We start from the raw sequence: 27935 nt of genomic DNA on the forward strand, positions 1-27935 counted from the left end.
TTTCTGATTGGCTCGCTGCTGTTACAGATGACAGGAAAAGCGCATTCACTGGCCACTCGAATAACTGTGCGCATGTTGTAAACATAACGACGTAAACATTTTCTATAGTGATGTCAGTGGACGTTAAAAATACTGTCCATACGTTTATATACATCAACGGTCATTTCTCTACTTAACAGTCCATGTAGAGATTTCTGCTTAACATTAAATACCAATGGAGCTGAATGGCTTCCCCTGTGACGGTGAGGGATGTGCGGAGGCGCAAGAAGAATCGACAGCGCGCAGGCTCCCGCTATCAAAGAAGACTGAAACGACATGTAGCGTAGCTGCTACCCCGAGTGCAGACAGCGCAGAGGCCGGTGGCGGTGCATCGAAAGAGCAGCAGAAAGCAAAATCGACCCCGGCGATGCTGAGGCTCGATTCGCTGAAGAAGAACAGGCCGCGTAGGTGGACCATCTTTTTACGGCGCTTGGTAACGGGGTTAACGGAGCTGATGCCGCAAAGAATCGATAGTTACAAATTGCCAATTAAACCCTGTTATTACTGTTTCGTTTGATATTTATATTTTTTGGTGTTGTCCATTTTGTCTTCTAACGATTAAGAGTAAACCCTTTATAGATTGGTTAAGCTTACTTTACACTAGAATATTTCTTAGTAACGTTATTGTAGTCAGATATTGTGTTAAAATAATAATAAGATATTTATTTAAAAATTAAACAATTATTTTGATTTTTCTGTTCTTATAAACAGAAAATTGATTATTTGTATTGAATGAATAGGTATCGTTTATAAAGTCTAATGTATTATTTTACAAAGCCTGAAGCCTAGAGTTTTCTTGTTAGGTTCATTTAATTTAATCTAATAATGCACTTGATATATTTACTTTGGTGTATTTTCTAAAAATACATTTTATTTAATAAAATACTGTAATCATTAATGCTGTACATTTATATTAAATTATTGGTGCCCAGCATTTCCATGGTTTGGCATGGACATTGGTGGCACACTGGTGAAGCTGATCTACTTTGAGCCCAAAGACATTACAGCAGAGGAAGAACTGGAGGAGGTGGAGAGTCTGAAAAGCATCCGTCGCTACCTCACCTCGCACACCGCGTACGGTAAAACAGGAATTCGAGATGTCCACCTGGAGCTCTCGGATCTCACTCTTTGGGGTCGCAAGGGCAGCCTGCACTTCATACGCTTTCCCACACATGAGCTGCCTGCCTTCCTGCAGATGGGCCGAGACAAGCACTTCTCAAGTCTGCATACCACTCTCTGTGCCACCGGAGGCGGTGCATTTAAGTTTGAGGATGACTTCCGTACGGTGTGTCAGAGCAGACATACCTATTTTGTGTATTGCTTCACTCATTTTGTATATCTAATCCGTTTTACTGAATGTCTCTCTGTGGTTATTCTTTTCTTCAAGATGGCCAATCTGCAGCTGGTGAAGCTGGATGAGCTGGACTGCCTGATAAAGGGGGTTTTGTACATGGCCTCAGTGGTCTCAAGTGGTCCATCTGAATGTTACTTCTTTGTGAACCCAACAGACCTGGAGCGCTGTGAGCAGAAAGCTTACAACCTGGAGAGCTGTCCCTTTCCTCTGCTGCTGGTCAACATTGGCTCAGGGGTCAGCATACTGGCTGTATACTCCAAAGACAACTACAAGCGGGTGACTGGAACCAGGTTGGTTATAGCTTTGGAAAGTATTGCATTAGTTTCTAATAACTCTGTAACATCTCTAACATATTTGTTTCATCATCATCTTCAGCCTTGGTGGTGGTACATTCCTTGGGCTGTGTTGCTTGTTGACTGGATGCTCCACCTTTGAGGAGGCACTGGCAATGGCCTCAGAGGGAGAGAGTACACATGTAGATAAACTAGTCAAGGACATCTATGGTGGAGGCTATGAGAGATTTGGCCTGCCAGGATGGGCTGTTGCATCCAGGTATAGACAAATGCATTGTGAATATGTCTGTGAATTCACATAATGCATGTTTGTCAGGTTAATGAATGCAGCGTTTGTGTATTTTTATAGTTTTGGGAACGTGATGTCTAAGGAGAAGAGAGACTCTGTCTCTAAAGAGGATCTGGCTAGAGCCACACTTGTCACCATCACAAACAACATTGGCTCAATCACACGCATGTGTGCACTCAATGAGGTACATGTTTACGTTTACACTATAAGGTTAAGCAATATTATGTTCCCTGCCTTTGTTGAAGTCTTGCTCTTGTCTGTCAGCCTCTTTACGGTGCTGCCTTGTGGAATCTGTATCAAGCAGCATTGTACAGGGCTATGAGAGACCAGGGGTCAATCAGCTTTTTGGAGGCACCTGTTCAAAGATTTGTTTCCTGGATAAATGCTTATTGAGCCTCTTTCATTCAGAATATTGAACGAGTGGTGTTCGTTGGAAACTTTCTGCGAGTGAACACACTTTCTATGAAGTTGCTGGCCTATGCTTTGGACTACTGGAGCAAAGGACAACTCAAAGCTCTGTTCCTCAGGCATGAGGTGTGTTTTAATATTATCTGCTCAACAAATCTGAAACAACATGAAACCAGTTCACTCTTAACCAGTGCGTATTCCTTTCATATTTGTTTCCAGGGATATTTTGGTGCGGTTGGAGCGCTTTTGGAATTGTCAAACCCATCCTGATCCGAGCTATTACCTTTGTTGATGGCTTTCACCAAAGGTCCTAAAATAGTTATGCATTAGACCAAAGCTGCCTTTAAATGTCAGATTGTTTTCAGACAACACAGTGAACTACAGCGACCAAGTTCAACAGCTATCTGGCAGTATAGCTACTTTTATAGCTACCTAAAAGTGGTTTATGCCAGCTTGGTAAACAATTGAGGTAAAACATATACCAAAACTAATTTACAGTGTTGCTGTAAAACTGATTCATAGCTTATTAGAACTATTATTTATATGTTCGGCAAATAAACCAGACAAACAAAGAGCTTTTATGGAAAATAAGTCTGACAAGCAGATCAGCTGTCAGATTATACTGTACTACCTTTACTGGTAAAGAAATAACATCGGTATTGTGGAATACAGCAATACAGGTTGTGATAATATTTGTGACACAACTAAAGAAAAGTGTAATTGTGTAAAAACTTTAAACTCCGTGTCGTTTTGTTTCGTTTCTTTCTGTTGTAGAGGTCTGAACTCTGAAGCATAATAATAAGAGCACTTTTTCAGAGTCAGAATTTCATGCACACATTTGACTCAGACCACCACTTATGTTTTTTGTTACTTTCCGGCATTTTACGTAAAATAACTGTTAAATAGAGCTGACCAGGAAGTATTTTGACCTGTCGTGAAGAACTAAAATCGTAAGTTTTATAGGTCATTATAAATGATGGATAACTCCCCTAGGGAGTGATGAAAAGTTTGCACAATTTTTGGTGTCCCTGATGCTTGTGTGTATCGCCTCACGTTCAGCTTTTCTCTATAACGTCAGTTCGTTGATATGCGACTTGCTTATTGCTTATGTTTGTACAGAAAATGTGTAGTTTGTTCCTATAAACAGCTAATATAAAGTGCCTTGTTAAAAGACGTGCTAGGTTGAGCGATTTGTTAGTTTAAACATGGATCATATTCTTCAACAAAAACTTTGTACGTTTTTGTATTACAGATATTTGCTTTGTAATAAAAAATATAAAGCACAATTATCATGCTTTTGTTTGAAACACAATACAGAAACATGTTATAGATTTAAAATGAATGTCTTTCTATCAACACGTGTCGTTGTAGTGGTTATTATTATAATATGCGCTTTAATAACGTAAGGATGTGAACATCAGACCGTGAAACCTGAGCATTTGAGGAACCACAGGACAGCGTTCCGTTAAGGGAGTAGGAAAAACTTTCCTGAGCTGTGAAAGGGCTGTGTGTTTTTCCAAAAAAGCAAATCCAGCCCCCTTTCATTCGCGTGAAGTCGTCCACGAGTCAGCCCCACCTCTCCCTCCTGCTCTCCCTGTTCCCCCCGTGTCCCGTCTTTCCCCATCTCTGTCTCGACTGTCCAGCTGGCAATTTAACTGCCATTACAGACACAGTTATTGCTGCTCATTATGAGTCTTTCTTAGACTCTTTAAAGACCTTGAACCGACTGTGCCTATCAAGTGGACGATTTCTCACTTCTGCGTACTACGAGTACGTTGCCTTTTAAAATAGTGGACCAAGACGGTGTGGGGAAATCGACGAATTAAAACAAGGTAAGGAAAAAGAAGAATGTCTGTTTATTTTATGCCATTGAGCACCATTAAATCGTTTAAAATACCGCTAAATCACAACCACCGACCACAAAAAAATCAACGCTGGATTGTACGGCGTGCATTCTCCATCCAAAAATAAGTTTCACTCTGAAAGTGATGGATTTATTCATTTTTATATGTTTGGCTATTATGGCATTTCTGTGTAGGTTTCCCTTCTCTCCTGCTTGTATTTGTCTAAATGAACAAAACCGCGCTTGTGGATATTGTTAGTTAATGGAGAATGAAGGTAAATACATAAACATTTGTTTTTTACCTTAGACACATGTGTGTTCTTTTTGTTTAACGGTCCATGACCCCTGTAATGACGACGTATGGCATCCATATTCGCATGTTACCTCAACATCCTACATGTTTGTATGAACACAATTATATGATTTCATTGCATTATCGTTTACAGATTATATTATCAATATTATGAGTGGTATGTTTCGTTCAAATGAGTGTTTTGTATTTGCCCTGAAGTGCACTCACCCCTGAGGTAGCTATAACGTTACCAAAGGTCTGTTTTCAATCGCGCGCCAGTCTCAAGTGCCGTTCAATTGGTTCCATCCACTAGAGAAAATATACGTATATAATGTATTTAAAACACATTTAGACATGTGCATCATTTACATGATATTTAAGTTTTTTCAATAGTAAGAAACCTCATCGGGGAAGGCATGTGTCCGTTATAACTCCAGCACGAACAGAGCGCAATACATTTACATTCCTTTGCGGCCCACCATGCAGACTTCACCACAATCCTTTCTCTTGCCTGTTAGGACTGCTATCTGTATGGATTGATACTATATACAGTCATTGAGATGAACTAATGAAACGTGTTAATCACACATTCAGTGGCTTTGTAAAATGTGTGAATGGCTATTGTGTTTAAAGAAAGAGAGAGCTGCTGTAGACTGTTGTGTGAAATCTATATTTCATTTAAATACCCATGTGAGGCAGGGATGGATTACTGGAGCCAGTGGCTTCAAGGATGCACCATCCAGTTTGGTTCAGAAAACCAGACCACAATGAAAACAACTGTTTATCTATGTTTAATATATGGGTCCCATAGCATTATTTTTTATTTATGTGATGCGTTAAATGACAGTTAATTAAATACGTGTGTTTCATACGCCTTAATTCGGTCCATTGTTGATTTTTCGCTGTGAGCTAACATTAGACTTCTATAAACCCTGTACAGATTTTTTGTTTCATTATCATCTTAAAGGGTGTAGTAAACTTCACTACCAAATAAAAATGTCCCCACGTTTTACTCACCCAAAAGGAATCCTTACCGAATATGGTTTTCTTCTTGAAGAATAATCCAGTCAGAGTTATAATACCATTTATCGTTTTACTTCCAAGTGGTAGAATGGGAGTGAATTGGTGTTGACTTTTTGAAGCTCCAAAAAGTGCATCCATCGATGAAAGAACTGTGGACACGGCTCCGTGGGCTTAACAAAGGTCTAATAGTTTGTTTAAGAGAATGATGATGACGAAAGCTCCCGCCACAATAGACGCTATAAAAATGCTGTTTTGATTAACTATTTTATGTTCTAGCCATCGATTTTCCTTTATTGCTTCTTGTTTGTGCATGTTAATTCACAGAAATCCTATAAAGTTGTCTTTTGGTCACTTCCGTAACATATGTAAGTTTTTAATTTAGAAAATATTTTTCTGATGTCTGGACTCTATCAATGAGGAAAGTATGGTTCGATGTATTGGTAATATATACAATTTCACAATGACGTAACTTAACTTCCGCCTTTTCACGAAGCAGTGTATCATTACATCTGTCTTGCAACAAACAACAACAAGAAGAACTTCCGTTTTGCTCCGGATTTTAACAACAGTGAAAAAAAAATTAACAGAACACGTATTCAAGTACTCATCCTTGCACCTTCGCTAACACAAAAAGAAGGAAAAAACACTTACCGTACCTTCATAATCAGGTACTGGTTATGTTCAGGCACTGTTCAAAGAAGAATTTGTGTCCTTTATCTACATTTGATCTTGTCGTAAGCGAAAGTTTGTCTGCAAGATGTTGTACATCATCTAGCCGTATTTGTAGCAGCTGTGCAAACGACTTGGTAAACTACATTCTGAGGAGCTAGCGGAAGTATCGATACACTGCTTCACGGCAGAACGGAACATGCGTGACGCCATGTGAAAAGGACCTATTGTATTGAGTTTATACTTCAAGTTTTTACTTCAAATGTTACGTGCCAATGGGTTTTTTGTTGTAAGTATAGTAGGCCTACTTTAGTTTTACTACAAATAAATTAACATGGTTAATCTTCATAAAGGTCATGTTTTGTAAAACATAGCGCATGGTGTTCAAATAAGTACTTCCACATTAAAGTATGTGTGCAGTTTGTGCAGTATGTCAGAGACAGTTCATATTTTTGTAATAATCAACCATGTTACCATACTGTTGGTGCCCTAAAATATGTTGGAAATTCAGAAAACATGTACAACCCTCTGATCCGTTGATAAATCAAGTGATCAAACTTTTTGTTTATGTTTTCCTCATTACAGGCAAACATGGAACAGTCTTATTGGTGTAGACACATTGTTGTATTTTTACTTAGTGCTTGGATCACATTAAGCTTTGCCCAAACCACACCCTCAGTGCGCTCAAACCCCACTCCAACGTCTCAGACAGAGGGACCAGAGAGTCTGAAGTTTCGTCTGTCTGGTTTTCCCCGGAAACACAATGAGGGTCGAATTGAGGTGTTTTATAAAGGCGAGTGGGGGACAATCTGTGATGATGATTTCTCATTAGCCAATGCCCACGTCCTTTGTCGCCAGCTTGGTTTTGTCTCTGCTACAGGCTGGGGACACAGCGCCAAGTATGGCAAGGGTGCAGGTAATAAACATTTGAGTTTTTCACATGTTATATACTATGTTTATTTTCATATTATAGTATTATACATTATATACATTATAAATATATGCACCATATTAGAGTTCTGTATGTGCTCAGGGGCGAGATTGTGTTTGTTTCAGGCAAGATCTGGCTTGACAATGTGCAATGCAGTGGAAGTGAAAGAAGCATATCAGTGTGTAAGTCTCGTGGATGGGGCAACAGTGACTGTACTCATGATGAAGATGCGGGAGTGATCTGTAAAGATGAGAGGCTGCCTGGATTCAGAGACTCTAATGTGATAGAGGTAAAGTATAAATTCTGATCAAATCTCTCGAATGCACTGTAAGACTCGCTGAAATGCCTGTTGCCAAATACTTTAACCCTTGAATGGTGTTCATGTTTTGTTGATACAGCAATAAAAAATTATGTAAAAATACTTTAAAGGTGTTTACTTCATCCCAATTATGAGCAACAAAGACTGCATTTAGCTACATTAAGAAATTAGAAATGTACTAAAAAGCTTTAACTACTACAGTCTGATATGTGTGAACATTTTAAATAAATCTTAACAAATTAAAACTTGAATAAAAGCACAAATGCCTGTGATTTAAAAATAAAATATTGAAACGCTTAAATAATTAGTTTATATTGGTCCCACATACCTGGACACCACACAGGGGTTAGAAGGGAATATAACTGAACTTTTCACCTTTAACATGTTTCTTTGATCATTTAGCCATGCATTACTGTCTAAACGAATTAACTACAGCCCCCATCTCACAAGTTTTTTCACACCTGTTCTTGTTTTACATGCCATATGGTTTCAATTCTTTATTTATCTTTCAGGTGCAAGTGGACGAGAATAGAGTGGAGGAGGTCCGTTTGCGTCCAGTCGTCAAAGCTAAGCGTATGCCGATCACAGAGGGGGTAGTAGAAGTCAAGAATAAAGATGGCTGGGCTCAGGTCTGCGACAGCGGCTGGACCCCAAAAAATTCACACGTGGTTTGTGGCATGATGGGATTCCCCCATGAGAGGAAGGTCAACAAAAACTTCTACAAGTGAGTGCATCCAAGGAGCTCTGACCATATAAGTCTCAACAGAAACGACATTTAGTGGTGCCTGAAACCCATTTTGTATTAAAAGAAAGAAATAGATTTTATCAGTTTGGAATTGATTGGTTTGTGGAAGTAGACTTGCTGCTTTTATTTCAGGGTCTACTGGTGTATTTTTATGTCTTGTGTGTTTGTGTTTCCCAGTGTGTAATCTCTCCCTACTGTGTCAGTTTGTTGCCAGATGTGAGAGGAAATTCTGTATACTTTCTCAGCCATCTGAGAAATGCGGTTTAGCCTTGCAACATATACACAATTTAATCCACAAACAAACACATGAACAAGCGAACCATTGCAGACTGAGGACAGTGTCAGGGTATTGTGCCTGTAAAATGTAAAAAAGAAAGAATGTAAAAAAACCTGGTGTAATAAAGATCCATAGAAGGGAAGGAAGGAGGCGGGAACCAGCGGACATTCAAACAGTAAAACTTTAATTAAATAAACAATAAACACGGAAGTAACCGGCAGCCACCTCACGGTAGACTGCTGGCCATAAACCATACACACAAACTAAACACATGTTCGGGCCCGGTCCTCTCTCATCAATAGTCCTGCCGGTTGTCCTTTTAAGCTCCCAATCTCCTCCGTGATAAGATGCGGGACCAGTGCGCGTACAGCTGATTGCACTTATCACTCACGCCACCGGCTCTCGTCCCGCCTTCCTCACCACACCCGGACAGACATTTTTTTATGATTTAATAATGATAAACAAACCAGTTTTCATATGACAGGTTCTTTTATTTTTTATAAGTTAATTTCCAGCATGTTTCACTATATATGAGAGGAAAAACTCACTATTTATGAAGTTGTCTGCGTACTTCTTTATTTTCCATATGTAGTTTTATAGAGTAGTTAAATGTAATATTTCTCAACCATTCTCCTTAATACGACATATACATGCCATTACCTACCCTAAATCAATATGACACTGTGACTGATGATGTTACCATAACCCCACATCAGTGATTTTTTATATTCTTTAGGAAATTTAAATTAATTTTAACACAACCCATGAATTCTTTTTATTCCACCAGTAATAGTACAGCCAGATTCATGGTTTATTATCCATTCTTTCTGGCAGTCCCTTTTATTTTATTACATTTGGTAAAAGCGACAAATAAAGAATAACAATCTCTTATTATGTTAGATATATTGTATAGTGGTTTTGCTATTGCAGGAAGAGAGATTGACATATGGTAGTATTTTGTGTGTGGGCCTGACCCTTTCCCTATTTTCAACAGGCATCTCAGAAAGAGATCTGCTGATCCAAAAGCTAAAGTAAAAGTAACAGCAGCCAGGTACCATCTGAGGGAAAGAAACCAGCTGTGTTCTTTTCCTAGAGGGCTGAAGTGCATAGTGTGCCTTCGGTGTTAGTCTTTCTCCAACTAACTCTTCAAGCGCAAAAACTAAATTCTGCACTACAAAGGCATAATGCAGTAAGATCATCACACACCGGAACTGACACCATGATCATTAAAGCTGCTTGTGTGTATTTTGTGTGTATTATATTTTTAAAATTAAAACCAAATCCGCTTGTCGTGCTGGACAGCTTAATTTTGACAAAATGTGTTGCCTTTGCACTGCAGAATTATCCTGTTTGTAAATAAACTGTGAAAATAAACTATGACAATATGTCAATTTCCTGCAAGACCTTTAAAGATTATCAAGTGTGCGTGTGTTTATCTGAAAGAGATGATCTTTGAATGAGTGGTGGAAATGACCCAGATGAAACATTTCCCACTGTTGAACTTATCGCCATCTGTTAGTTTTACTAACATAGTTTTGTGATGAGGCTGTGCATATGAGAGAGAGAGAGAGAGAGAGAGAGAGAGAGAGACAGAGAGAGAGAGAGAGAGAGAGAGAGAGAGAGAGAGAGAGAGAGAGAGAGAGACAAACATCCTCAAGCTAACTAACACAAACGCATCCCTCTGCTAACTATTATACTCTGCATATTTACTTGTTGATCTGCTTGTTTTAATGCGTCTAACATGCATGGGAAAGACAAATCTGATAACTCGCCACAAAGTCGGTTAGTTGTTACAGAATCAAAATCTTACTTGAATAATAAGAATACACTTAAATTTCCTTTTCTTCTTTCCCATGCAGACTCTATGTATGCTCCTGCATGTTGAATGTTGTAATAGACATTTTCTGATGGCTTAATGAGTGTTTGCCTTACAGGCTGGAGCCCAATGCTAAGACTATCACTAAAACTAGCTCTAAACCTAAACCGGGTAAATCAGCTGCAGCTGAAAGGTAACTTTGGCAAAAAAGGAAAATACAATGCCAGTTATGTCCTTCTTGACATGTTTCTAATCTTATTTGTGTGCTCAGGAAATCATTTGTATATTTGTTTGCATGTTTTCTCATGTGTATGTTTTATGTCTGTCGAACACAAAAGCAGCATTATTGGTAATTCTAAAATCTCTAGTGAAGCACCGAGGACATTCTCACACTCAGTGACTGTTTCACTTGTTTCAGGCTGTATGCTGAGCAGCAGAAGAATCACTTCCTGGTTCACTCAGTGGCGTGTTTGGGTACAGAGGTGCATTTAGCTGCGTGTCCTCTGGAGTTTAACTACGGCAATGCCACAGAGACGTGCGCTGGGGGTATGCCGGCTGTCGTCAGCTGTGTACCTGGTCCACTCTACACACAGAACAACGCAATGAAGAAGAAACTTAAAGTTTCGGTAAACTTTGATGTTCATACATGTATCAAATATGTGTTAGATTTCTATTTTGAGTGCCAATCTAATGACTTTTATTTAACAACATATATTTCTTGCGCAACAGTCTTCTGTACGTCTGAAGGGTGGAGTGAGACAGAGCGAGGGCCGTGTTGAAGTATTAAAGGGTAGTGAATGGGGGACGGTATGCGACGATCGCTGGAACCTGCAGTCTGCCAGCGTGGTTTGCAGAGAGCTGGGCTTCGGCTCTGCCAAAGCAGCCCTGACAGGTGCCCGGATGGGACAAGGTGAGAAAAGGGGACAGAAAACAAATTTAAATGTGAGGCTTGTGAACAAATATATAGGCTAAATTTGCCTCCAATGAAGGAATGCAAGGAATGTTTTTAATGCCTGACCAATGACCTGAACTCTCCTCTCTGAGGTCATCAGAGACAACACGGGTCATCACTCTCATTTAGTATTAGTCTCTTTGGTGTTTTCAATTCTGATTGGATGCTTATGACATTCCGTGGTCAAATATTTTTGCATACCATACAGCTTTCTACAAAGCCGTGCAAGTGTATCTTGTATCACTGTGTGGTAAGTGTAATAAAGATCCATAAAAGGGAAGGAAGGAGGGAACCGGCGAACATTCAACAAACGTTAATACAATCAAATAAACAATAACACTTTGGAACCATTGCACATGGCTTAAGGGAAATCATATACTGCTTTGTTGCTTTTATAAAACAGATAATACATAATAAAACACAACAGCAATGAAACTATAACAGAATGTTGCTATACAACAAACACAACGACTGGATGCTGTTCACTGATACTAATATTGGTTTGGTAAACAGATCACAGCTGTGTCTTATCTTGACTATTGAAAAATCGACATCAAGGACTGTTTTATAATTTAACATATTGACCTGTTGATTGTTCATTATCTCTTACTCATTAAAAATGGGTCAACTAAATTTGTCTTTCTTACCTTCGTCCTTGTATTACCAGATAAGGCCAGTATGTAAATGGAGTTGTGGGCATATAATAATGTACTGTTTGTTTCAACAGTCACTGTGAATGTAGACTCACAGAGTACAATAAAGGAAGACTGTGATGGGTTTCTAACAGCACATAGTGAACATGTCCTTTTAATACAACTAGTGTCACCAGTTGTTTGTCTTTCTATAAATATTTACAGATCCAAAATGTGAAGTTATTTCCGAGAGAATGTTTTTTAATGACATTCTTTCTCTTTTAATTACTAAATGTTTCATCAGGTGTTGTTAAGGAATTAACAGATGTTGTAGTTTTTTAATGGTCTTTAATTATGTAGGAAATGGCATTAACCACAAAATAACGGCATTAAGGCACAGACAAACAACAAAATAAAAGAATGGCTTTATATAAACATTGAACCAAACTGGAAGCTGGTGATGATAAAAAACAACAGATGAGAAACAGGACAAATGCATAAACATAGAAAAAGGTAAAAGCAAGGACAACTAAAAAACATGAATATTACAAAATAAGAGTCCTTGTGGAACCAGAGGAGAAGCTGTCATGGCTCAAAGTCAACAGGAAACAGAGGTTGCAATGCTGTTTTCTTCTGAATGGAGACATATATCTGAGTCTTATGGCTCCTTCAATAATAACACATGTAGGGCAGGGCTTGACTTCGAACTTTGCGAGATGATTGGATTAATGGACGTTGGAATCCTGGTCATTGGGTCAGTATAGTCCTGCTCTGGGGCCGAGACACATCTTACAGAGAAGAGGGGACATTTCTGATTTTGATAAGAGACTATGAGGTCTCACTATTAGCACTATTATCACTAACATCAATTTAACAGTATTATATAAAGTGTCTTTACAGGCAGCTGTCAGTATGTTCCACACATTTTAATGTTTATGTGTCTGTGTACTCTATATTTTTGTTAGGTTTGGGGCCCATCCACATGAACGAGGTCCAGTGTAGTGGCCATGAACGTTCACTGTGGAACTGCCGCTATAAAAACATCTCGGCTGAGGACTGCAAACACACAGAGGATGCAGCGGTCCGCTGTAATGTCCCATATATGGGCTACGAGAAGACGGTCAGAGCAACCTAATATTTACACGTGTAGAAGCATCTTTCCATGTGTTGATTTCATTTTAACATCAAAGAGCCAGTCTGTCTCCTTGGTGTTTTTAAAAACTCCACATTACATTTACCAGCATGTATTTCTTGTTTCTGAAAATACTGTAAGCTGTGGTCAAGTCGATAAATAATGTTGTGCTCAATATTCATTTTGACAAAATGATTTGGGTTACATTGTTTGAGACAATGACTGGATCACAACAGATTCAGTAACATAACACAACACTAACATTGCCTTGTAACATTGTAAACTGTCACGGAACAGGTAGTGAAGAACCCAAGCGCAGGCAGCAATACGGGGTAAAAGAGTTTAATACTAAATAAAACTGCAAATTACAAATAATACACCCACAATGGGGGGAAAACTGAACGGAGGCACAATACAAAAACAGAAAGTAAAGACTTCAAACTACAAGGGAACATGAACACGAGCCAAGGTACAGGTACACGCAAGGAAACATTTACAACGAACGAGCAACAAGACAATAAACAAGAGGGTATATATATAGGGAGACTAACAAAGGAGATAACGATGGGCAGGTGTGGGTAATGAGACACAGGAGGAAAGCTATACTAGAAACGAGAGGGGCGGGGCCAAATGACGAGACAGGAGAGAACGCATATTATGTCCTGATTGACAATAATATGTTTCTCTCCACATAAAACACGTGGGTCCGTCATGATTCTGCCTCTAGACCAGAAAACCAAGACAAGAGAAGGCAGAATCATGACAGTAAACATATTCTTAAAAGGCCAGTTCACCCCCCAAAACATTTTTTCATTTATTCACGCTTATGTCATGTCAAACCTGTGTGACTTTTTGCTGAGGAACAAAAAGAAGATATTTTGAAGAACATTGGTAATCAAACATTGGCCCCGTTGACTTCCATTGTATGGACACAAAACCAGTGAGACATTTCTAAAAATATCTTCTTTTGAACATGAGTTATACAGGTTTGAACAGCAGAATTTTTTTGGGGGGTGAACCATACACCTACTTTTAGACACCCTTTTATTCTACTTTTCTACTTTGAAGGGGAGACTGGGACTATATTAGGATTTTTAATGGCAGCTTCACATTGTAACATTATGTATCTTTCTGTGACAACATGACAATAAGTTTGTCTATACATTGTATGGACAAATATGATATACTTATGTTCATTTAATGAATAAATTATAAAAATTCTATAAACAAAAATATCAATTATATAAATTACCTACTTTGAGAAATGTTTACTATACTAAAAAGTGTGAGCACTAGTCCCAGTCTCCCCAACAATTCGTAAGTTAAACTGCTCCTTACCTGTCCTCCCCGGTTGTGCCCTGCTCAGGTGCGCATCTTAGGGGGTCGGACGCGCTATGAAGGCCGGGTGGAGGTTTTACATACTGAGATTAACGGAATACAGCTCTGGGGCCTGATCTGTGGAGAAAGCTGGGGCACTGAAGAGGCCATGGTTGTGTGCAGGCAGCTGGGCCTCGGGTACGCCAACCATGGCCTACAAGTAGGATGCTAACAATTACATTAGTACACACTTGCATGCTAACAGTTACTGTTCTTTTACTTTCAAAAGCTGATGGTGCTGGCTTACAATCTCCCACATACGTATTCAAAGCCTCAGCTTTGAAAACACACAGAACATCACATGACACAGAGACAGTGCATGTAGTACAGGGGCGAACTGGAAATAACCCTGATAAAAGATCAACAGCATTGACAATCATGCTGTTCTTGACGGGTCATTTCAGCAGGCAAGCCTGTCTGTATGTGAGTAAGCAGGAGGGATAGTCTGGTGACAGGGCAAGATGTGTCCTGACGTGGCGTAGGTTGTGTTTTCAGGTGCGTCTGTCAGGTGGGCGTTCGCTGTATGAAGGGCGTGTGGAGGTGCGGGTGGGGCAGCGTTGGGGCAGTGTATGCAGTGAGGGATGGACCACCAAAGAGGTCATGGTGGCATGCAGGCAGCTAGGGCTGGGTTTCAGCATGCATGCTATTACAGTGAGTACATATCACAGACACACACATGCACATTGTTCTTAAGACAGAATGATTAGGAATGAGCTTTCAGGAATATAAACAAAGCACTTTTGTTGTTGGACAGACTGTATACGCTGTAAAACAGCAATTGTTGGTTAAGATGTGTGGCCTTAGTTTAAAATCATAAAGTTGGTCCCCTCAACAAATTAATCTAAGTCTGTCAAGAACACAAGGCATATTTTACATATACTGTACTCCTTATATATATACCTCATATTCCCAAATACAGTATATTTTCTCTTAAAGAATCAGTTCACCCAAAAATAAATTTTATATCCTTATTTATGCACCATTATGCTGTTTTAAACTTTTCTACACTGAACACAAAACAAGTTATTTTAGAGGATGCCTGAACGGTTTTTCTCTGTTCCATGATAGGCAAATGGGACCAAATGCTTTAGAAAGGATGTAAAAATAGCATAAAAGCAATTAGATAACTTTTAATTGTGGTGTTTAATACGATCTTGACATGATTTCATTTGATTTACTCAAACATTGTGATTTTGCTATTAGGGTGGAAATAGTGGGAAATCTTTATTTTATTTTCAAAAATAGCTGTATTTGTTTTTGTTTACCAATTCAGTCTTTTGGTGCAAGTGCAATGAATTTATAACCATATAATTTTCTTCACGCTGAACTACTCATCACATTTGTGTTTGTTTGTGTATTTCATGCACATTTGCTAAGGAAACGTGGTATTGGGACAGCAGTAATGTGACAGACATGGTCATTAGTGGAGTGAAATGCACTGGAGATGAGATGTCTCTCAGCCAATGTCAACGCCACAAAACTGTTACCTGCCAGAAAATGGCAGCTCGGTTTGCAGCAGGAGTCATCTGCTCAGAGAGTGAGTTACAACACACACACACACAGTGAGTCCCATGAGAATCATTATCAGAGTCATACAATAAACATCATATCTGTCCAGCGATGTAGACAACATGCTAACCAATGAAACATTTTCCAATTCCAAACAGTGTGATGATTTAATGCTCTTTATATAAGAACTTTCACAGGTTGCAGATCCCTGCTATATACAGATATGAATAGAGAAAATATAGGGGTCCAAGCAGGTTTGCCAAAATTAGGAACAAAATGGGAAAGAAATGTAAAGAACAGATCTTCTAGATAATGTGGTATCAGTTACTAAAATTATAACTAACTTTAAAGTGTAGTCATTGCTTTTTCAAAGGAAATGTCCTTAAAATGACCTCATGTGTCACAGTTGTTACTCATCGTCTGTTTTCATGAATAACAGAAGTTCACTTTGTAGATGTTGAGCTGCGTTCAGACACGTTTATCTTCTCTGTCCATCGGCCTGCAATCAATGGAGCTCACTAGGGAAAGTCCTGAACTACTGTATAGTGCATCCGGAAAGTATTCACAGCGCTTCCCTATTTCCACATTTTGTCATGTTACAGCCTAATTCCAAAATGGATTCAAGTCATTATTTTCCTCAAAATCCTACAAAATGTACCTCATAATGACAATGTGAAAGAAGTTTGTTTAAATGTTTTTCAAATGTATTAAAAATAAAAAAGTATATAAGTACATTTACGCATTTGCCAGATGCTTTTATCCAAAGCAACTTGGATTCCATTATCCTATACATAGGTATGTGCAATCCCCTGTGATCGATCCCACAACCTTGCGTTGTTAACGCAATGCTCTTACCACTGACTTACAGGAAAGTATTCAAAGCACTTGCTCAATAATTTATTTGGTTGATGTATGATCCTACAAGCTTGTTACACTTATTTTTGTGCAGTTTCTCCCATTCGTCTTTGCAAGATCTCTCAAGCTCCATCAGGTTGGATGGCACAGCCATTTTCAGATCTCTCCAGAGATGTTCAATCGGGTTCAAGTCTGGGCTCTGGCTGGGCCACTCAAGGATATTCACAGAGTTGTCCTGTAGCCACTCCTTTGTTATCTTGGCTGTGTGCTTAGGGTCATTGTCCTGTTGGAAGATGAACCTTCTCCCCAGTCTGAGGTCCAGAGCGCTCTGGAGCAGGTTTTCATCGAGGATGTCTCAGTACATTGCTGCATTCATCTTTCCCTCGATCCTGACTAGTCTCCCAGTTCCTGCCGCTGAAAAACATCCCCACAGCATGATGCTGCCACCACCATGCTCACTGTAGGGATGGTATTGGCCAGGTGATGAGCGGTGCCTGGTTTCCTCTAGACATGACGCTTGCCATTCAGGCCAAAGAGTTCAATCTTTGTTTCATCGGACCAGAGAATTTTGTTTCTCATGGACTGAGAGTCCTCCAGGTGGGCTGTCATGTGCCTTTTACTGAGGAGTGGCTTCCATCTGGCCACTCTGCCATACAGGCCTGATTGGTGGAGTGCTGCACAGATAGTTGTTCTTCTGGAAGGCTCTCCTCTCTCCACAGAGACATGCTGGAGCTCTGTCAAAGTGACCATCGGGTTCTTTGTCACCTCCCTGACTAAGGCCCTTCTCCCCCGATCGCTCAGTTTTGCCGGGCGGCCAGCTCTAGGAAGAGTCCTGATGGTTCCAAACTTCTTCCATTGGATGGAGGCCACTGTGCTCATTGGGACCTTCAATGCTGCAGAAATTTTTCTGTACCCTTCCCCAGATCTGTCCCTCGATACAGACAATTCCTTGAATTTACCACAGGTGGACTCCAATCAAGTTGTAGAAACAAATCAATGCTTTTTTCCTTTTTTATTTTTAATAAATTTGCAAAGATTTCTTAGGGCTCCCAGACGTTTAGGATCGGCTCTCACTGTTTATCGGAGACTGAAATGATTTACACCTGGGTGGATTATCCAGACAAATGAGATAACGTACTGAAACTTACTTCAAAATATAAACAAACAAATAAATCAAATTCCTGGACCAAAACATATATATTTAGTATATGGCATGAATAACTTTTAATTTTTTAGATTTCTTGTATATTTTATTCATATTGCAGCGATATGACAATCTGCTAATTTTTATTTCCCCAGCTGCATCTGATCTTGTGTTGAATGCACCTCTAGTGCAGCAGACAGTGTATATAGAGGACAGGCCGCTACACATGCTGTATTGTGCGGCAGAAGAGGACTGTCTGTCCAAGAGTGCTGCCAAAGCTAACTGGCCTTACGGTCACCGTCGTCTGCTCCGCTTCTCATCACAGATACATAATGTTGGCCGAGCTGACTTCAGACCCAAAGCTGGTCGTCACTCTTGGGTCTGGCACGCATGTCACGGGTAACCATATAATTGGATTAAATGTCTACTAAACATATTTAATAAAACACAAGTGTGGTATTATTACTCAGTGTCCACATGAAAACATTAAATTACTTCATAATTTTTAACCAGTATTGTTGTGTGACATTACAGGCATTATCATAGTATGGATATCTTTACACACTATGACCTGCTGTCTGCCAATGGTACTAAAGTAGCAGAAGGACACAAAGCCAGTTTCTGCCTGGAAGACTCAGACTGTGAAGAGGGTAAGTCACAAGGATCCACACACACTCTTCTGTAAGTCAGCTCTGAGAAGGTCATGTTATAGTCAGTGATATGTCGGATCTGTTTATTCGTAGGTGTTTCTAAGAGATATGAGTGTGCTAACTTTGGTGAGCAAGGCATCACAGTGGGATGCTGGGATTTGTACCGCCATGACATTGATTGCCAGTGGCTCGACATTACTGATGTTAAACCAGGAATGTACATCCTTCAGGTGAGTAAATCACAAGTCTGGCATTAATCTAAGACAGAGATAAAACAAATATTTTATGTTATCTTATATGTCATAATGGTGAAAGATGTTAATGCATTTTTGTTTTTCCAGGTTGTAATAAATCCTAATTATGAGGTTTCTGAAAGTGACTTCACAAACAATGCCATGAAATGTAATTGCAAATATGATGGCAACAGAGTCTGGGTTCATAACTGCCATATTGGTGAGAGAGATTATACCGTTTAGCACAAATTTATACTGAGTCTGTACTGTACTAAATTTTTACTGCTGAATCATTTGGTCGTTTGCTACTCTCAATATATATTTTTTTCAAGCTACATATAATTCCTCAAATGAAAAATGGATAACTGAATATACTGAAATACTAATTTTCCATTTATTTCAGGTGATGCTTTCAGTGAAGAGGCTGAGAGAAAGTTTGAGAAATACCCTGGACAACTCAACAACCAGATCTCATAATCAGATTAATCTTATCAACATATTAAGAAAACAAATCCAGAGGAAAATATTTATTCATTTAAACTAGTTACAAAAAATGAAATACCCAATGTTTTTACACTAGGAACAGAACATTACCATGAGTCATTGATGAATTTGTGTTTCAATCCTTGCTAAATTTGTTTATTTATGAATTCTGACACTTTGTGCTTAACAGGTGTTGTGAATCTGAAAAAAATGTGTGAAGCCTTTTAAAATCAATTTACACGGTGTCTTTTTACAGTAAATAACAGAGGTTGAAGGCAAGATGTTAAATGAACATTTTGTAATGCCTGCTGTATTGTTTACATTTGCAATCTGGTGCTTACTTTCCTTTAAGCCTTAGTTGATGCTTCACACAGCCAATGAGCTCTGTCAGTTAAAAATACTTGAACGTTTTGTCCTCCAGATGATCGTTCACATATAAATGTTGTGTGAATTCATGTTTATTACACTTCATAGCTCAGACTCGCAGTATCTTGTTAAAATGGTCTTTCAGTAATGACTTGTCAAAGCATCACTGACTATCACATACTATGTTTTAACTGAACAGTTCGTTTCATATGTTAATTTACTGGATCATTATAATTTCATGTCAAACCTCTTGTTTAGAGATTAAAAATAAAGCGCTATTTTAAATTGTAATAAGAATAATGGTGTGTTAAGTTTCATTAGCCACAAACACAATAAAAATGGCTTGATACAGAAGAGCATATAATTTAAGTTACCCTTAAAGTTAGGACCCTTGGATAAGCAAACAGTTTAGACAAAACATAATCCTCAACCCCTTTTCAATACAATGATCTCCTTAATTTTGTTTTATATTTTGATGCAATAAATAAATGAGACTACTACTAATGTTAATGAATGAGATCATAAAGTGATAAAGATAGCATGAAGTAACAATAAGCAACATGGCCCTAAGTAACTGTCACTTCCAGTCTGTGTTTGGATATTAATATAATATATATTTAAATAATATACATATATAAAATAATGTATTTTATATATAATTATTTTAATATTAATTGTATTAAATTGAATTACAAATACTGACAGTTCTTGATTCTCAGCGGTCTACTGCAAGTTATGTTTGTACCACATAGCGTTCATGTTGTTGCAGCTGAAACTGTCAATAGTATTCAGTAATCTTTGTAACAATGTTCGATTGATGTAAATATGTATTAGCAAATGTTAAAAGTAACGTGTACTAGGTACTGTAGAAATATTGTTCATTTTAGTTCATGTTAACTAATGCAGTTAACAAACGCAACCTTTTTTTAAGTGTTATCCAGATTTCGTATTCATATAAACTGTACAACACAGCCATAGAATTTAAAGCATTGTGCATTACATAATAGAACTATACCATTGACTTAAGATATTTAAATATTTTATTGCGAAATAACTTGTATGTAAAATGCATTAAAATACAAACTTCATAACATTTGTTGATTCAATACAAAACATATGCGTTGTAGCAATAAGAGCACCTTCTTTTATTATAGAGATGAGAGCTCACTGGTGTTGTGTGAAACTGTGTTTCCCAAACACAGGGTCATATTTTTTGTGGTATTTATTTGATTTTCTTTCAAACCAATACTGATATTTGGACATTTATCCAGTGTAATTTAGCAAGCTGACAGGCTCACAATGATTCACACGCATTCATTGTAAATGTGTACAAAATGCACACTCACAAAAATGTTTCATCCACACTACGTCAACTTCAGGCTTAGTTAAACAGACAACGTAATACATCTGTAATTTCTTCAATTCACTATTTAATATCAGCTGATCCATTTGTCTTCCTATTGTCTAGTGTGTAAAGCTTCTTTATGCTGATGTCACTCTGTGTATTCAGGGGTCATGTGCAGCATTAGCAGGTCATTAACTCTGCGGACCACCACATTTAAGCTCTCACTTGACCTCACAGCATTATAAATCTCTTCTGAGGTGTTCACCTTTGACCCATTTATCTCAAGGATAACATCCCCTGGTTTCATTCCAGCCCTGTGAAAACAGGAAATGACATCAACAATGGTAGGGCATCTTTCAACCATTTGTCAGAACCACAGCAGAGTGGAGTGGAGGGAGATGAGTGCGGTTTACCTATTGGCCGGAGACCCAATAATCACACGGTGGATAAGAACTCCATGTGTTACATCTGGAAAGTTTATGTCACGCATCTTTAACTCTTCGATTATGCTGAAGGAGCAAAGATAAACAATTTCAGGTTAAAGACTTTGGTGCTGAAACAACGCATATGGCATATGCAAATACTTAATACTATCATCAGGTGCAATTAAATCTTAGAAAATGTAACAATAAACAGCAATAATAAACAAGCACCTGGGGGTGAGAGTCAACATCATCACTCCAATATAGCGGCGTTTTGATCCTGCTTCTCCAAAGCAGGATTCTACAACACAAATATTCCAATCGAAGACAGTGAGTGAACACCGTAAAGTGACTGAAAACAGTAAAAATCAGTTAAATGTCTTTCTTACTCTGTTTTTCTCCTGCTTGATCAAGAAAGAGACGAACTCTATCTGAGGGAATAGCGAAGGAAATGCCAGCAGTCACTTTCATAGTATTTATGCCGATGACCTCACCATCCTAAAGGTTACAAAGATGTCAGTTCAATTGAATTAAGCTTTGCTTTTATGCTCATGACTAGTCACATTGACGTGTCAGATGTGATGTTCAACTATCATTCTATTTAACCCTGAAATCTAACATTAGAAATAAAACAACTTTCTCAATCCTATAGCCAAAAGGCACAGTAATTGTGCTAATAGTGCATGGTGAATGTCAGTGACTTACCAGGTTAATAAGAGGACCTCCTGAATTTCCAAACTGAAAAAGAGCAAAGTACCTGTGATGCAGTAACTGATGTACGAAACTGTCCTTTAAGAGAACCCCGGTGTATAGAGAGATGTATGGCTTAATGCATTGCAATGCCTTACACTACTAGCATTTGTCGTTTGAAACACATCAAATATTTTCAATTCTTTAAATAAAATAACTAAATGTAATTCTCATTTTAACCTAAGGAGGCCGCCATGTTCTTTTTCGATTACGTTAACTGGTTGCATGCACAGCTAGGTAGCCAAACTAAACACAGACAGACTAATCATTTCTTCAGTAAATATAAGGTTCTGTAGGCTTATATATATATATATATATATAAAATTCAATATATATATATACACACAATACAAACATGCATATTAATAATAAACAACATAATTTCGAATTTATAATATACCTGATGTTTTAGCCATTATACAATGCTTGTTATACAGACTTAATGTTATTTTGACTCAACATTATTGTCTTCTCTCTGGCTAATATTCACGTGTGCTCTAATACAGAATACCTGACTAAACCGCAAGCATCTTATTATTGTGTTTATTAGTACCATCTCATAATGTATAAAGTATACGATTATGGTGGATGCTGATGTCTTAAAAGGCGGTAGTTTAAAGCTATGATTTAATGCACGCTTACCTTGAACAGACGCTTACTGATACTGAACGCATTCTTCTTTTATGGCAGGCAGCCTTGTGTCAAGAGGACATACCGCCACCTACTGTCCCTGTGTTTATATATCTGATCTTATGTTTTACGTGTCATATTTTACTGTTATATATGGAAAACGTGTGCGCTTCACTGTTGCGAAAAAGAACAGGTTTAGGTTGGAACCATTTGAAATCACTGATTTTGATGCAAAAATATGGCGGCCTCAAAGTCAAAATATGTTTTCAAAGTATCTGAATAGTGTGACGGTTACACTGTTTCTCTATTTCACAATTATAAAGCCAATGCCATTGTTCATATATTAAGCCATACAATGCTCTATACCCAAGGATCCTTTTAAGGCACACAAGTTGACATCACATGCAACTGCACTATGCATGGTTTCTATGCACAGTTATTTTCTGTCCTTACGTCTATAGCAGCATCAGTCTGGATGTAGTCCATGTTGGAGTTAGAAAGGCCCAGCTCTTTACTGCCTCTCTGGACGGAGCTGACTATTCCTGAAGTGATGGTGTTTTTTAGAGAAAAGGGGTTTCCCATGGCAACCACAAACTCACCCTGACGAACATCAGATGACTGGCCAAGACGTAAAGTTGGGAGAGGATGCTAAGAAGGGGAAAACAAAATACAGAATGAAATTAGAGAAAATTAAATCTGGGAGGATGTAAGAATGGGTGTGCTATTATAAAGAAGGCTACTTTACCTTTACATTGATTTTGATAGTTGCAATGTCAGCAACCTGGTCTACATCCTGGACTGTGGCATTGTAAGTCTCTCCATTGGTCAGTTTAACACGGACCCCGCGCTTGTTGGCAACCACATGGGCATTGGTCACTATAAGGCCGTCACTACTTATAATGAAGCCAGAACCATTCGATATGGCCACATCACGACCGGAGAAAGGGTGTCTGGCAGGAAACCGTGTTAAATAATTCATTAAAGGAGTAGTTCAAAATAATTGACTTTCCATAGTAGTAATACAAATTATTAACAACCTAAGTAAATGGAGACTTGAGGTGAACGACTCCTTCAAATTTAACACAGCTTTACACAAAATACTATTATTTTAGCACAGCAGAGACAGTAGAGACAAGGGATACAATGAAATGAAAGTTCTTGACTTAGGCTAAACATAATTTAATACTTGGCTGAAGGCTGAATACCGCACTTGGTTTTAGATTACTTTTGGATAACTATAGGCTACTGCAAAATTATTTAGTAAATTCTGGTACACGTGCTAGCAAAATGAGTAAAAATTCTACAAAAATGTTAGAATTTCTTTAAGTTAATAATAGTATACTTCATATATATATATATATACTAATATAGTCTTGTCATGTCATCATTTGTCTAAGTCAGCTGGACTTTTCTTTTGACAGGTTGTAGCAAATACCTTTTCAGTGCTAGTTTGACATTAGCATTTCTTAAAGCAAAAAGGTAATTGTTCCGTGAAATGTATTCGGTCAATTTTACTATAGTTTAACAATAATGTTCGTAGTAAAAACATAGTATCCTCAAATGTACTATTGTCTCGCTACAAAACTATGGTTTATTCTCATGAAAGAACCAAAACAGTTTCTCTGTTGAAGTTTTATTAAAATGTTTGTTGTTTCCTCGGCTGTATTTTGACAGACTCACCTGCCCACGATCTCTATGTACACAACGGCAGAAGTTGACTTCTCCACCACATCCGCAATGAAATTGTATTTGTACCGCGGGCTGTCGGGTTTGAAAGGGGCGGCACACTGGACCGTAGGAAGCAGGCTGTCGATCAGTAAATGTCTGACTGCCACTGTCCTCTGTAGCGCATCTTTATCGTCCACATCTCTTAAAGCGTACAAGCCTGTTGCTGCTCCGAGTCCCAGACCAAAAGCGACTGCCATACGAGCGGTGTGACCGCTGTCTCCCGAAGCTCGCTGTGCCACCACACTCAGCTGCCCGTTAACAGGTCCTTCTCCATCACTGTGCTTTTCCGAAGAGGATTTAGAAAAGTGTCGTACAGTCCTTAAAGTCACGAAATGTGATTGACGACTGCTGTCCCGAAGACATCTTGTCATTGTCTTTATAAAACAGCGATTCACGTGTGATGTTGCCATGTTGTTGCATCAGATCTATAGCAGAAAACACGTATTCCTGTAGCTTGACATCACCATGTCTAACACATTGTAGATAAGTAACGGCTTCTGAGGAAAAAATCTTTAGGAAGGTATAAACGGTTTAAAAACATATTCACAGCCTCGTGCCCTTAGGACTAGCCAACCCTCTGCTCTCACCTCTGTGCGTGTAATGCCGACGACTGTACCGGAAGTGATACTGTCCAACACATGTGCGCAATCTGCGCGTGCTTGGACATGGCCGATAGGATGGCGTTTCTCACCCGTCTTCACAGAAATTGGGATTTCTCCACTCTTCATTTTTTTCAAACAGTCAGATTTTCTCAGAATAACATGATTGGAAAATAGAATTTAAAGAAAACATATTACATAAATTAAATATAATAACAAAACAATTATATTTTTATTATAACAAAAGACAAATATTACCCCTCTCCCCCATAAGGAATATTAACAAGAATTAGTGATTTGTTTTGTGCAAACATGAACATGTATGACATTTAGGGGCAGTTTCCTGAACATGGATTGATCTTTACGTCAATTTTAAAAAATCATATTTTTTTTTGTTTACATAAAATCATTCTGGGACTAGGCTTAAACACTGTCCGAAAAAAAACGTCCCTTGGTAGATTGTTTTTATGCAGTGACCCAAACACTGCAAGGGTGTCTAAACCTAGTCCTGATGAGTTCACCCGATTTTACCTGCCTGGACGTTTGTAGCCTGAACCTTGTTCAGGTGTTTAACTGTGGTAACTCTCTCTCGGAGGAGAAGACACCTCTGCTGTAAAGACATGAATGATATATAATTGGGAAAGGATTTGTGATATATTTAATAAACCCTTGCTCTTATTACGCTATTATCGTAGCTGACAGCCGTCATGGGCAAAGCTGAGACGTTGGCATTACAGGGGCTCTGCGGTAACTCATTTAGATTGAAGTGGTGGTGTTAGTTTTACCGATAGTCCCCAAACTTGGTACATGTTGCTCTCATCAACATTGACATCTTTCAGAAGTACAGTGATGATTAGCTCTGCCAAACACGAATTTAACCATTTTGTATTTAACGTGGATTTTCAACAACTTATTTTTAAACACCCTTCATAGGGCAATTCAAGGAGTTGTTAACAAACTTGGTTAACATTATTCTAAGAAATTGAATATATTAGCTTTCTTTAAAATGTACAAGTACAGATTTTTTTATAATACCTGCACAGGATTAAACACAATGCACTCTCCAATTTATGAAAACAAAAACGTATTTTTACTTATTTCACCACAAACATTTTTAACCATTACAGTATTCATTTTATGTACATAAGGATTTTGTTTCTATCACTGAAAAGTAGTTCGTTTGACAATACGTCCTTCTTTATCAATAGCAAAATTGTAGTTTTTCGGGTTGTCTAGAGCCTCTTCGATCCGCTGATCTAGATTGTCCAGTGTGATGAAGTTCTTTGCCTCTTCCTGAAATAAAATACATTAAGATGAAATCAGGGTCAAATAGAAAAAAACATAACTCCAAAAAACTGAAAATGTTTAAATTAAACAAAATACTAAACATTGTCCTAAAAAATATAATATACACATATATATCCCAAATGTGCATAAATGTTTCCAAATAAACAAATAACTGGAACCAGCAGCATTTCCCTTAACTGAAACCAGGCATTTTGTTGCATGCTGTCATTGCATTAGTACAAGTGCAAACAAAAAAAATCACCTGTAGTTGTAAAATTTCTCTCTCTTTCTCTTTAATGTAGTTATCCAACTCTTGTTGACGTAAGACAGCTTCTTCTCTCTGTCTGTGTTCTTTAGCCTCAGTCTCCCTCTGTGTTCGCTCCTCTCTTAAAAAAACAAAACAAAAGGTGCACATTCACATTAAATTCGGACATCAGACGACAGTAAAGTGTATTCTCACATTCACACTTCATAGCAGATCTAATAACTTACCGCATTTTTCTCAGTCTAAGGTTTTCAGCATCATTCCAGGCAATGAGTGAGCGATGCTCTTCAGCCTCCTGTTTGGCTCTCTCTTCTGCTAAAGACCCAACCTCTTCTTCATATCTCTTCCTCAACATCTCCTCTTTGAACTCCAATCTATATAGAAACACACGCGCTAATATGTAAATGTATGGCACATTTTGACTGCATTGACTTTGTATAAGTATGCATTAATAAACACAGCTGCCATGACCTTGATCAAAAAAACATGCATGTACTCGAAACAACGACCTGTGATCGTCTTTTATACTTATATCACCAAGCATAGATGTCAATGCATACAGCCAATGCCAAAATAACACTGGTGACTGATTGTAATAAATCGAGAAATGTTGTGATGTCATGCACGCTTACCGCAGGGCTCTCATGATCAGATTGTACTCCGTGAAACGCTCCTTCAGCACAACCATTTCCACTGGGTCCACGGCAGGAGGGGTCTTGATCCGTCCGATTTTTGACTTTGCTTTCGGGTCCGTGCGAGATTTTCTACCTCGAACTGTTTGAACCAGAACTTCGCTTTGAGGAGCGAGAAGACGGATGACTGGAGTGTGACTCCTTGAAATAGCCCGCAGCATGATGCAGCCTGAGTTTAATAATACGTTAACGACTAACCTGACACTATTTTAATAGAAGTAACAGAAAAAGTATGACTATTTAAAACGGAGCATTAACTCGCCATGCTCTTGAACTTTAACCTCGGAAGATGTTACTTTTACTCGTGGGATGAATTGAACGCATTGAATGCTCTCTACTGCCACGCGCGGTGATGAAGTGTAACTGCGGATATACTCAGAAGAGCAGATATGAACATTCAGAAATAGTCGTTTCTCACGGAAATGAACCATAACTTTATTGCAAATTAAAAAACATGTTTACTACAGTTAAACCATGGTAACCACTAACTATGGGTTTTAAACAGTAAACAGGGTTTATAGTTTTTTTGCTTAGGCCTATTGTTATTATGTTCACCTTAAGGATACAATTAAAGTAGTGTGATACA

General features: G+C 38.4%; 4 protein-coding genes across 12 annotated transcripts; 2 read left to right on the forward strand and 2 right to left on the reverse strand.

The window, feature by feature from the left end:
* Positions 1 to 26: 26 nt before the first annotated feature.
* Positions 27 to 3737, forward strand: pank2 (pantothenate kinase 2). The gene is made up of 7 exons (XM_079472397.1): positions 27 to 443; positions 972 to 1324; positions 1427 to 1683; positions 1769 to 1945; positions 2036 to 2159; positions 2384 to 2509; positions 2603 to 3737. Exons 1-7 carry the CDS (start codon positions 215 to 217, stop codon positions 2651 to 2653), a joined length of 1317 nt encoding a protein of 438 aa, XP_079328523.1. The 5' UTR covers positions 27 to 214; the 3' UTR covers positions 2654 to 3737.
* Positions 3738 to 3926: 189 nt separating this feature from the next.
* loxl3b (lysyl oxidase-like 3b) lies at positions 3927 to 19920 on the forward strand. 6 transcript variants are annotated; one of them, XM_079473205.1, is made up of 17 exons: positions 3927 to 4215; positions 6796 to 7126; positions 7267 to 7430; positions 7973 to 8184; positions 9477 to 9533; positions 10417 to 10491; positions 10717 to 10924; positions 11028 to 11208; positions 12848 to 13002; positions 14381 to 14551; positions 14887 to 15042; positions 15769 to 15928; positions 18055 to 18298; positions 18434 to 18549; positions 18643 to 18779; positions 18891 to 19002; positions 19186 to 19920. In XM_079473205.1, the coding sequence occupies exons 2-17, from the start codon at positions 6802 to 6804 to the stop codon at positions 19257 to 19259; spliced, it is 2547 nt and encodes an 848-aa protein (XP_079329331.1). In that variant the 5' UTR covers positions 3927 to 4215; positions 6796 to 6801; the 3' UTR covers positions 19260 to 19920. The 6 variants fall into 6 exon arrangements, with proteins under 6 accessions (XP_079329331.1, XP_079329326.1, XP_079329327.1 ...); XM_079473200.1 differs by lacking the exon at positions 14887 to 15042; XM_079473201.1 differs by lacking the exons at positions 9477 to 9533; positions 14887 to 15042.
* A 553-nt stretch (positions 19921 to 20473) lies between these two features.
* LOC306903433 (serine protease HTRA2, mitochondrial) lies at positions 20474 to 25215 on the reverse strand. Of its 4 annotated transcripts, none has more exons than XM_079472587.1 (9): positions 25094 to 25215; positions 24459 to 25016; positions 23524 to 23728; positions 23232 to 23426; positions 22104 to 22136; positions 21788 to 21896; positions 21630 to 21699; positions 21390 to 21485; positions 20651 to 21290 (listed from the first exon to the last, which is right to left on the reverse strand). In XM_079472587.1, the coding sequence occupies exons 2-9, from the start codon at positions 24914 to 24916 to the stop codon at positions 21125 to 21127; spliced, it is 1332 nt and encodes a 443-aa protein (XP_079328713.1). In that variant the 5' UTR covers positions 24917 to 25016; positions 25094 to 25215; the 3' UTR covers positions 20651 to 21124. The 4 variants fall into 4 exon arrangements, with proteins under 4 accessions (XP_079328712.1, XP_079328713.1, XP_079328714.1 ...); XM_079472588.1 differs by having other exon boundaries at positions 24459 to 24931; positions 25094 to 25205; XM_079472589.1 differs by having other exon boundaries at positions 24459 to 25003; positions 25094 to 25144.
* A 96-nt stretch (positions 25216 to 25311) lies between these two features.
* On the reverse strand, positions 25312 to 27693 carry mrps26 (mitochondrial ribosomal protein S26). The gene is made up of 4 exons (XM_079472535.1): positions 27290 to 27693; positions 26885 to 27031; positions 26655 to 26778; positions 25312 to 26398 (listed from the first exon to the last, which is right to left on the reverse strand). Exons 1-4 carry the CDS (start codon positions 27508 to 27510, stop codon positions 26267 to 26269), a joined length of 624 nt encoding a protein of 207 aa, XP_079328661.1. The 5' UTR covers positions 27511 to 27693; the 3' UTR covers positions 25312 to 26266.
* Positions 27694 to 27935: the final 242 nt, after the last annotated feature.

This window comes from Barbatula barbatula, assembly GCF_947034865.1.
Source record: "Barbatula barbatula genome assembly, chromosome: 14".
Classification (NCBI taxonomy): domain Eukaryota; kingdom Metazoa; phylum Chordata; class Actinopteri; order Cypriniformes; family Nemacheilidae; genus Barbatula; species Barbatula barbatula.